Raw genomic sequence first — 12060 nt, forward strand, 5'->3', positions numbered from 1 at the left:
AAGAGGTTCCTCACAGGGAGGATATTAACAGAGACCTTGTCTAATTGTTTAAATGAATTGACTCGCGCATTAGATATCTTATCAGAAAATGATCCCGATTTTCAACGAAGCTGCATTGTGAAGAGATCTTTAAAATGCTTTATCTTATTGCGAGATGCTATGCGATCGTAAGAAAAAAGCAAGACAGTCAACCCTAGATGCATTTTTGAAAGTCAAGTGAGCACTAGTGTTATTTTGCATTATTTTTCATAATAGATTTTAAGTTTACTGTTTTACTTGACTCTTGTAAAGTTTTCTTATAATATTTTATAATATAATATGTATCTTCTCATTTCAAATAAATTTATTTTGAACAATTGGTACCTCTCTTTTTAAGTGTAGGAACGTATCCATATTCTTGCTATGGTATTTCTACCTCCGATAATAAAATTTCTTATAACAAACTAAAGTACTGGAATGCATCTACTTCGTTAAGTGAGGTATTACTGTATATTGTACTCCCCATATTTAAATTCCGCAGCCATTATGTCACTCAGACATAATGGATGCACAAAAGTGGTCAAACCTAATGGTCAGATATGCCTACAGTGTCGGCAGTTGATGACTTAACTAGTATGTAAATCAAAATTTATTTACTATGTCCTAGCATTAATGCACATGCAGGTATACATGTACCCATTCATACTCTTAGTTACCCTAACACAGCCCATGTATTTGCTTGCTCCAAGCAAATACAAAGGCTTTCAAATCTCTGACACCTTTCTTTCTATGCTGCTATTTTCCAGCGGAAGCAGTGCAAGAATCATTTTCACCTCTGCCTGCAGCTCTCTTGTTAATCTATTAGTTTGTGTACTAACAGATTAACAAGATCTACATCCTTCCTAAAATTAAGCCTCCAGATCTGCATGCAGTACTCAGAAATTTTTTTCCCTATTACAAGGTGTACATAGGAAAATTGTTGCACATGCCCAGAAAAATACTAAAAATAATGTGTAGAATGTTTTTGATCATGTGTGTTTAATGTAACTTTGCAATTGTATTGTGGTTTTTTTGGTTAGATTCATTCCTCTGCTTCCCCTAATTAAATTAGTATTTCTCTACTTTCAGTATGTTTTATTATTTTATTTATTTTTGTTTGTTTTTATAGTAATGGATGGTTCTTTACCAAGGTCTCTGAAGCACATTATCAGTAATGCAGAATATTATGGTCCATCATTATTTTTACTTGGTAAGTGTGGTTTTTGATATCTTGTAATTAAAAAAAAAAATTTTTTTTGTATTTATTTTTTTTTACCTGACAGTGGTGAAATCAACATGTAGAAAATTGGCTGGATACCAGATAGGTGCCATACTTGCTTTTTAATTTCTAGAAAATGTTTTTGTTTAATAAATTCTGCTTGAATGCCAATATATCACCTTTCCTTAATGGATTGCAAACTTGTTTTATGTACTAAGTTTTAAGAAAAATTAATTTTTAATGTATTTTATTTCAAAAAAACATTTAAATTACGTTTACACAATTTTTGCCGGTAAGTATCACAAATTTAAAAATCTGTAATTTTCGTTTGCACAGTACAATTAAAAAATTGTCTGATTCTCAAAGAAAACCTCACATTTGTTCAGAACAAAGGGGCATTAAAAACGTTATCAGGAACATTTTCACAAAACTATAGCCCCATACGAACCGTTTTAAAAGCGTTAATCATTTCTTTGCGAGTTGCCTTTTCTACGGGTTGTTCTGATGCATCTTCAGCGTCATCGTTAATTTCTTCATGATTGGTCACGTCTAACACTGTTCCGCAGTACTTCATCTTCATTTGGATGTTCTGCTGTAGTCAGATCTTGATCTACATAAACATAACTATCCAGTGTTATTTCATTTTCGATGTTTCAGGACGATTCTAAGAAACACACGCTCACCTTTCTGTACACATTGTGCTTCCCATATTCAATTTCTTTATCCGTTCTGAGTGACACTGTCTCTGATATTCCCACAGTGTCTGTATTTGATTACTTTACCAGCACTTCAAATTCATCAAATTTATTTACTATGCTTCTAGCTTTGGTGCATATGCAAATATGCATACACCTGTTCGTCCTCTTAGTTACCCTAACACAGTCTGTATTTGCCTGTTGCATGATTACGAATTGTAGACCTTGAAATCCTGAACACCTTGTGTTCCAGACTGCTGCACATCCCAATAGAGACTGTGCAAGAATCTTTCACCTCTATCCGTTGCTGTTGTTAACCCATTAGGCTGTGTTCCCCTCCCCCAAAGCCAGCCAACACTTTTCTCGGCCCTCTAATGCTGCCTCGGTAGCATCATCATATATTCTTAAACCCCTTCTACTTTAAGCTCAGACCATGCTGAGAAAAAATTAACCCCATACTTTGCACATTCTATCCGTGGCTGAATTTATTGACATGGTTCAATATACTCCCTCCTATTGTCCGTGGACAGAAATCAGTGTTATAGACCATTGCAAACAACTCTGTGCTGTTTGAAATTGCACACATTCTGTGTAACAGCCTATGCTTTATAGGTATTAAAGGTTTGGGCAAGTTTAGTGTATTAGCTTTGGAATGACATCGAGCTCACCTTTTCCATTGGGGCCAAGCCAAGTTCCTACCAACTGTGAAGGATTTATGTAGCCCTAATCTCTATGCTTAAGATGTTACATTTCCCAAATCTTCCTTTTTTTGCATTAAGGCAGCAGTTTGCAGCATCTATTCAGTTTTATATCCTGACTGCTACCTTCCTTCTTAATTTGGGTGTGTTCTCAGATCTTCCTGTGTTTTGGTTTCCAGTCCTTTATTTTTTACTTATCTTGTAATTTTTCCATTTGGCTTGATTGACATGTTCATTCTACTTTAGTTTTTTGTTTTGTATCCAGTTTTTTTATTGGTTTGTTTCACATCCATCATATCTTAGAATTTCTGATTTTGTCTTAATGATTTTTCTGTAATCATACCCATTGCTTTCACTTCTGTGATTCCATTTATTTGCTTAGTTTTTTAGTGTTTCAAATCTTAAATCTGTATGTCAAAATAGGCCTTACAACTGCCTTATGTATTCTTGTTTATTTTCTTATGTTCTTTTTGTTTCAAAAAGGACTATTTAAGTATCCAGTTATTTTATTAACATCGTTCACCTGGTTTATGATTTTGTCCACTATTCTTTTTCTGCTGTTAATTTCTGTGCGAAGTATTTAAATTGCATTACCTGTTCTATTTTTCCTCCTAATTCCAATTTAACTTGCAGAAAGTTCTTAAACTGTCAATTTTTTTTTTGTTTGTTTTTTTTTTACTGAAATTTGTATACTTTTATGTAGTTTGTTTAAATCTGCAACAGTATTTGTACATCTTGTGTTTGTGAAAGAAGTACTGTGTTCTCTGCATAATTTATCATTTTTAATTCATTATTTCCTGTTTTGCACTTTACTTATGCCCTTATACCATTTCTATTTGATTCATCTTTAGATAATGTTTTCAGTTTTAATTAGTGTTTGATTTTATGTATAAGTTTCAGTTTCTTCCAAATCTGTTTTATGTTGCTTTTAGTTAGCTGTATTCTGAATATTGCTTATGAAAGGGAAGTATGGATAAAGGGGAGGATAATTTTAGTTGGGGGAGGCTGTATTTGTTGTTGTTGTTATTATTATTATTATGATATTTTTTTAAGTAATTGTAATGGTAAAAAGTAACTGCTGTACTTAGTAGCTATTGAGGATCTAGAGTTGTGTATCTTGGAAGAGGAGTTCACAACAGCGACTACCAGGATTGGAGGGATAGGTTAGTGACTGGGGATACTGTTTGGTCTTAGGGAAAGGTCTTTCGCTCACACATGCATTCTCGTTTTTACACCTGCTCTCATACTTTGGCACTAATGATATTAAGAGTAGGAGATCTGCAGATGTACTTAACAAGTACAGGTCCATGCGGCGCCTCCGTATCCAGGTGGGAAGGAGCAGCAGTGCGTAGCACACGCTTGTTGATTATACCGGGGTTCGAGCCCATCACCAAATATGGAGAATGCAGAAAGGTCAGGGAATAGTATTAGTAACGGCCGCATGGTGCAAGAAAGCCTAGGGCTTATGCTGCACCAGCCAAAAAAAAAAAAAAAAAAAAAATCCGAACAAAACAATGATAAAAACAAAAAAAAAAATAAATAAATAAATAGTTAAATAAAATAAATAACTAATTAATAAATAAAAAAAAATAATAAAAAGTAAATAAAAAGGAAATTAAACCTATCATCCTATGTGCTTCCCTTACCCGAAAGTACTATCCAGATGACCTTTGAATTTCCCCAAACTGTTGGCCTCTACACCCATGAAGGCAACTTATTCCAGTAATTTATAACTCGCTGGCTAAAATAAAACTTCCTGCAGTCCAATCTAAACATTTCCCCCCGTAACTTGAATTTATGCCCCTAGTTCTAGCATTATTTATAATCTTGAAAATTTTGTCCTCATTCATTTTACTGATGCCTCTCAGAGCCTTAAACACCTCAATCAAATCTCCTCTAAGGTGTCTAGTTTCCAAACTCTGCAACCCACATATTCGAAGTCTTTCTTCATAAGGACGCCCTTTTGCCGATCTCACCAGGCGAGTTACCCTTCTTTGCACCCTCTCAAGAAGCTCGATGTCTTTCTTTAGGTGCGGTCTCCATACTTGAACACAGTATTCCAAGTGTGGTCTAACATAAGCCTTATATAATGGGATTATCACGTCCCTATCTCTACTTGCAAAAGTTCGATAGATCATCGATAGGACACCATGGGCCTTCCTTGCAACCTGTTTACAATGCTCAGAGAATTTCATGTCTGACCGTATCGTAACACCCAAGTCCCTTTCCTCCAGTACTGGGTTTAGTTGAACTCCACCAAGTGAATAAGTTATTTTGGGATTACTGTTTCCCAGGTGTAATACCTTACACTTTGTTGGATTAAAGCACAGCTGCCATTTTTCTGACCATTCCTGAAGTCTATCTAGGTCTCTCTGAAGAAGCTCAGCTTGACAGTGATCATTAACTACTCTTCCAATTTTAACATCATCTGCAAATTTAGACATCACGCCCTCTATCCCTTCATCAATGTCGTTTATGAAAATTAAAAACAACAGTGGTCCTAATACTGATCCTTGGGGAACCCCACTTCTTACCTCAACCCAATCTGAGGAATAGCCATTTATCACAACCCTCTGCCTCCTGCCCTGAAGCCATCCTTCTATCCATCTAAGGATTTTCCCAGTGATTCCAACCTGTTCCAGCTTATAAAGCAACCGCTCATGTGGGACTGAGTCAAAAGCTTTGCTGAAATCTAAATAAACAATGTCGAAATTATTCCCTAAATCCAGCTCGTGAGTGACCCTTTCGAAATAGCGAACCAGATTTGTTAAACATGATTTTCCCTTTACGAAACCATGCTGAGTATCCTTGAGAATTTCAATTCGATCCAAATGATCCTGAATTCCACCCTTGATCATTGCCTCCATGATTTTCCCTACTACTGAAGTCAGACTGACAGGTCGATAATTTCCAACTTCACTTTTAGAGCCACCCTTATGTATGGGAGATACATTTGCACTTTTCCAATCCAAGGGAATCTCCCCAGAGTCTAATGATGCTTGCATAATTAGCCTCAATGGTTCAGTGCACTCGCTTGCCGCCTCTCTTAAGATTATAGGGTATATTCCATCAACTCCAGGAGCTTTACTGGTCTGTAGGCTCGAAAGTTTTTTCATTAAATAATCTTGCGAAATTTCAATATCATTAATTACATATTTTTTAACTTCGCTCCCACAATTTCCCTTTGCCACAAAAGGCTTTTCATTTGTAAATATCGATGCAAAATAACTGTTGAGTTCATCTGCAACGGCAGCTGGTGTATTTATTACTGTCCCCTTTCCCTTACGTAAAGGTCCGATCTGGTTTGTCCTGCTCTTCTTGGCATTTATATATGTGAAGAATTCTTTATCCCCCCTCTTTGCTCTGTTTGCTAGTTTGCAGCGTAGTTTGCCAGAATAACCACTGCATATCCCGGAGCAATATGGCCTTAGTTGCTAATGCTCCTAAAAACCAGACAACAACAACAACAGGTCCATGCTGGAAAAAAAAAAGTTGAGTTGGGGTTAAATTTAAAAGTATTTGCATTCTGCCTAGGCACGATAGGAGGGATTATACGATGAGAGCCTTGTCAATCATTTCAGTTTGGCCCTGGAGGCATTGTGCAAGGCTAATGGGGTAAAATTTTTCTCAGCGTAGTCTGTGCTTGTTAACAGGCGAGACTGCTTCTACAGGGATGGGAAACACTTAAATAGAAGCAGTGCAAGAATCATTTTTACCTCTGCCTGCAGCTACTATTAACCTTTTAGTCTGTGAATCCCCCCAAGTAGTGGTTTTCCGAGCCAACTAACCCTGCCTCTATAGCATCAGCAAACACTCTTGCACTCTTGGGCTGTGTTAGATGATGCAGAACAGATATAATCTTTTAATGGCACAAAAGGTGATGTGCATGTTGGGTGCTAATCGATATCCATGTGAAGAATGGCTTTGAGGTCCCATAGTGCAGAGCTTGGTAGCTGCACACCTTAGAAGGGGGCTGATAGAGGCATATAATGCCCTGAAGGGAACAGTAAAATAAATGAGGAAGGTATGTTTTCACTCATAGAACAGCATGTTGTAGATAATTTGAACGAATTTCCTGTCATGATGGTTGCACAGTCTGGGGAATTTGAAAGCGGAAATGGAAAACCCTTTTTTTTTTGCCAAGAGGAAAGTATGAATGATAGAAAAAAATTTTCCTTTTTTTAACCTGTGTGTGTTTTCAGATGAAGAAAAAAAAAAGTGTTCCCTTGCATCATTTTGTTGTTATGATATTAATACTTAGTAAGGTTTTTGAAACACCTTAGATTGCTACTTTTCCAATGAAAAATGTGTTTTAGTTAAAATTACACAACACAAAGTACAAGCTTACAGAGCATCAGAAAAAAAAAAAAAAAAAGTACCTATCCGTCCTCTCATGGGTAAAACAACAGCTGAATTTCTGGGATCAATGCTCTTGACAAATTCATTGAAAATTGGAGATAATCTCCAATTTTCAGCACAGATAATAGCAAACCATAACTGGTTAGCACTCACAGATATTCCTGCCTAAAAATGCTGCACTCACTCTAGTTGATTGACAGTGACCTCCAAGAAGTGTTAGACAAGAAATGCAGAGATGGAATCCTCAGTACCCTAAAAATCTGGAGTGCCACATCCCAGACAATTGCACTTTTACCTACCAATAGAACACAACTACATATGTCCTCGAGATGCCAGTACCTGCACATGTTATCCCAGTTGACTATTCTTGTCCAGCTCTGCCCCTAGGTTCTGCTACATCATCGTTCCAGCTCTGAACTGTTATATATTATGAGTATGTGATGTCACTGTGATTCTATAAGAACTTATAAGAATGTGTCTGTTTAATGTAATTGTTTAATTATATATGTATTTGTAAACCGCTATTCCATGATGGGATTTTTTGTATATATTTTATACTGCAATTAAAAATTCTGCTCTTATGACAGAAATATATTTTATTGGATCTTAACAAGCCTAAGGGGCCAATATTTGGGTTGGGAACCACTGTTGCAGAAATAATCAATAAATTTCATGTCTGTGCTTTCCATATCAGTGCACTGATGAGGTCTGACATCATCTCCATGGGTATGTCTTTGGTACTCTAGAAGTAACTGTTGATTGGTAGTTTATTTGACATGCTGTTTTGCTTTACCAATAATATTGTAGTAAATATAGTGTGCACATAAACAAGACCAGGATATCATGCATACATTGTCTCCAGTGGTCTTGGTTAGATCATTAGGTGTTACAATTTTTCCAAGTATCTGTTTAAAACCTTCCATATGAAACAGAACTTTTGGTAATGACTGGTACAGTGAAATAATCTTGTGAATATATGATGTGGCTCTGTGATGCTAAGGTTTAACTTTTTGTGATGTCTACTTGTCTAGAATTCTATCCCCCCTTCCTGTAACTGTAATATAGTTTTCTTCTTTGTCATAAACAATGTTTTGCTCTCTTCAACCTTAAAACTAGGTTTACTGATGACTCCAGTTTAAATAAGTTTAATAGTTACAATAAGTGTCACTGATATGGATTATACATATTCTAAAAGGTAATTAAATAATTTGTGTATGGTCAATAGTAGTATTAGACCCTTATGCCTACTTTTACTATAAGTTTTACTAATGCCATCTGCATTTGTAAAACTTGGAAGTTGTAAAACAACTAACAGCAAATGCCATCTGGCATGAGTTGATCATGGAAACCTATAATTAATATCTCTCACACACACACACACACACACACACACACACACACACACACACACACACACACACACACACACACACGATCCAGTGAATCTGGCGCCTGCAAACATTGGTTTAAAGCAACACACTCAAACTGTAAGGAAGATTAGATCTTGCTGTGATAATCTCAAAATACATCAGTCATGCTGAATGATGGAAGAGATTGGTGGGGGGATGCTAGAGCTTTGATGCTCTGGGGGTTAAACATGGGTTTCACCACTTCTTGCAGTGAAATTCAGTCCACTTTCCAGAGGTGTCACCTGAATATTAGTTACATCAGTGTTTTAGTCTCCCAGGTAGCAAGCACAGCTTGTAATACCTGAGAGACAATCTGTGCTTGCTATACTGTTCTATGATTAGTTGACTATGTTTTAGATGGGTTACTGACTGTAGACTTTATTGTTATGATACATAATGCTTAGTAGCAGTATAGAATTGATATGTTTTAAAAAATTTTCTATCTGTGTTTAAATAAATTTTTTTTTTTTTTTTATATACTGGTAAATTAAAGGAGTTATTAAAATTGGGGACAAAAATTAAAGTAATATTCAGCCCGTTTGTAGATGTGTGTAGTTTTGAAATTCTGGCAAAATTTGGGGTGGGGAAATAGATATATATTTGTAATTTATGAATGTATTAATTGTCAATTATAGCTACTGATGTTGTGACAGTGTATGTGTTCCAAGAACCATCTTTACTTTCTTCGCTACAGGATAATGGACTTACTGGAGTTGTGCTTCATGGTTTATTAGTAAAAGAGGTAAGTCTGTTCAGGAAATTAAACAGTGTTCTTTGTTCAGTTTGGTGTATTTTTAACCAATTTTGTTCTGTTCAGATACAGTAAAACTTTGTTGTTATGTACGCAGCCTGTAATGAGAGTCTGTTCTACAACGTGATTATTTAATATACAAATTGTACTGTAAATTTAAAAACAACTGTTGAGAAATACGACTATAACAATTATTGAATTGCATCTAGTAGGCAAAACCTTTTGCTCAAACTAGTGCAGTCAATGTAGTGTTTGTTATGCATTTTTGCAAATAATGAAATGTGAATGGAAAAAGGTGTGTGTGTGTATAAGAGTAATATGGAAAGAAAGAAAGTTAATAAATAAATTGTAACAAAGGCCAATGCAGTTTCTAGAGCAATTACACATTATAACCATAATGTGTATAAAATGTTTTGTATAATATTGAAGATAATAATATAGAAGGTAATATATGCTTACATTTATAATATCTTCCTTTTGATTCAAAAATTTTTAACTACCTTTAATTGATTTAGATTCAAGTTACTTAATATCTGAATATTTTTATATTTTATATATCTTAGCAGATATTGATCATTACAGAAACAGAACTTGTCGTTTTTTGCCTTCAGTCTGGGTGGTTGGCCCCAGTTGAAGTCATTTAGATTGTGGGTAGACAACGATAAGTTTTATGTGTGTGTGTGTGTGTGTGTGTATATATATAATTTTTTTTTTTTTTTTTTTTTTTTAATATATTTATATCCCTTGCGTTTCTTTAAATCCAGCTTGGTTATTGTTTGCTTGAATTACCTTCTATATTATTATCTTCAATATTATACAAAATATTTTTTTTATATATATTTATATATATCATTCACTGTTGCTTCTCGGCTCTTATTTGAAGTATGATTTAGATTTTTTTTATTGTTATTTTATTATTATTATTTTTTATTTCAACAATTTCTACTCCTCTACTAGCATGTCCAATGCATCTACATTTTCATTTTTGGTATTAGAATTAATAAACACAGATTGATGCAAGGAAGCTATCTTATTTGGAATTGGCATTGGGGGGGGGGTGTTTAAATTTAAATCCTTAAATTTATGTAGCTTTCTTCAGTTCTACAAGATTAGAAGAATGAATTCAAATTTTTTCATAGTTACCAGGTTAATCAATTAGTTAAAAATCCTTTGGATCAAAGAATTTTCTTATACCCACGATACATTTATCCTTTCTTAATTTAAGCACATGCTCCTAAGAAAGAAAGAGAAAGTTGTCCAATATTTAAATAACTCAAGATCTTCAAAGCCTTAAATAATTATTGCAGTCAATATCTCTTGCAAGTATCTCATCTGAAGACTTGCAGTTTATCAGAACTGAAGTATATATGCTGTCACAGAACAGTGTCATAGGTACTGATAAAAATTTATATCATAGGTACTGGTAACATTTATAATTAAATAAAAATAAAAAATAATAGTGAATGCTATTTAGAAGTACATTACGTATACAGGTAGTCTTCTATTTACATTGGGGTTAGGTTCCTGGGGGGACAGGTGCAAATGGAGTCAATTGGAAATCACATGATTAGTTTCCGGGTACCAAAAATTTTATCTACAAATTTCCATTGATTGTTTTATTTTATTAGCATTCTTCATAGTTGTAGTAATAGTCGATGGAGGCATATTCACAGCTCTACACACATTAGGGCAGCTTTCATCAGATTCTAACCTCCGAATATTGCACTAGGATTCAGTTAACAAATTTTACCAGACATGGCGTGTCTTTATTCTATTAAATTAAAAACTTTATAACATGACTGGAAAAAACTGCACATGGCTATCACTATTATTATTTTTAATTTATTAATAGCACAATTAATAAAAAAATGTTAACATAATAAATTTCCAACACGTGTAAATAGCGTAAACAACAACCAGCTTCTTTGGCTTAAAATCTCTACCTCATTGTGTCAAATTCATCTGTTATCTCTACCATTCTCCCAACTCCACTAATCACTTGGAGCTCTTTGACTTCTTCTCTTTGCAATTTGACTTTCTCCAGTCGAACTTTCCTAACAGTGAGGTAATTTCCCTTGGTGATTTTAATGTTCGCAGCTCCAGCTGGCTTCCGTTTTCTAGTCACACCAACCCAGCTGGTCGAGATGCTGAGGTTTTTGCAATTACTAATGACCTAGCACAGATTGTTCATTTACCTACAAGAATACCAGACAATCCTAACCATACAGCCAACACGCTTGATCTTTTTCTCACAAACAACCGTCTAAGTACACGGTCAAAGCGAGAGATCCTTTAGACTTCAGATCACAACTTGGTGATTCTCTTCTCCAATGGAGCCTTTATCTCATGGCTATTCCCAACCTCATTGTTTGGCATCACAAGAATGCAAAATGGGATGACTTGCGAGATTTCTTTTCTTTTCCTTGGTCGGATTACTGCTTCAAAACTTCTGATTTCAGTGTTTGCTCAGATCATGTCAGTGAAATTATTCTTGTAGGAATAATTTCATGACACTAGTGTGGGATAAATCCTTTATCCCATACTCTACTTTAAAATCTCGTTCTTTACCTTACCTTTGGTTTTCCAATAAATGTCCTAAGGCTGTCCAAGAGAAGAATGTTGCATATCGTAATTGGCTTGTTTCAAATTCTTCAGTTTCATTTTTTGCCTACACCAAAACTCGCAACAATTGTAAAGCAGTATTAATCAGTCCAAACTAGAGTTGGAACAGGCTAAGAGTAGAAAACTTGCTTCTTGCTCTAATGGTAGCCGAGCATTCTGGTCTCTTGCTAAAGCTATTGGCTGCAACTTTTGCCCATCTCTGCTCCCACCTCTGTCCAAACCAGATGGTTCTGTTGTCACTTCAGCCAAGGATAAAGCTGACCTGCTAGCATCCCATTTTTCTTCCAAC

At 35.2% G+C, this 12060-nt stretch overlaps 1 protein-coding gene across 6 annotated transcripts in view; it reads left to right on the forward strand.

Moving 5' to 3' along the window:
- The window catches only part of HUWE1 (HECT, UBA and WWE domain containing E3 ubiquitin protein ligase 1), a 1105343-nt gene that overhangs the window by 340794 nt on the left and 752489 nt on the right, over positions 1–12060 (forward strand). For all 6 annotated transcript variants that reach the window (XM_090389849.1, XM_090389845.1, XM_090389850.1 and 3 more), the window contains exons 21-22: positions 1148–1228; positions 9034–9140. In XM_090389849.1, coding sequence (XP_090245975.1) covers positions 1148–1228; positions 9034–9140 — 188 coding nt within the window. The remainder of the gene's footprint in view (positions 1–1147; positions 1229–9033; positions 9141–12060) is intronic.

Source organism: Mastigoproctus giganteus, chromosome 2 (assembly GCF_048544385.1).
Source record: "Mastigoproctus giganteus isolate SK-2022 chromosome 2, ASM4854438v1, whole genome shotgun sequence".
Classification (NCBI taxonomy): domain Eukaryota; kingdom Metazoa; phylum Arthropoda; class Arachnida; order Uropygi; family Thelyphonidae; genus Mastigoproctus; species Mastigoproctus giganteus.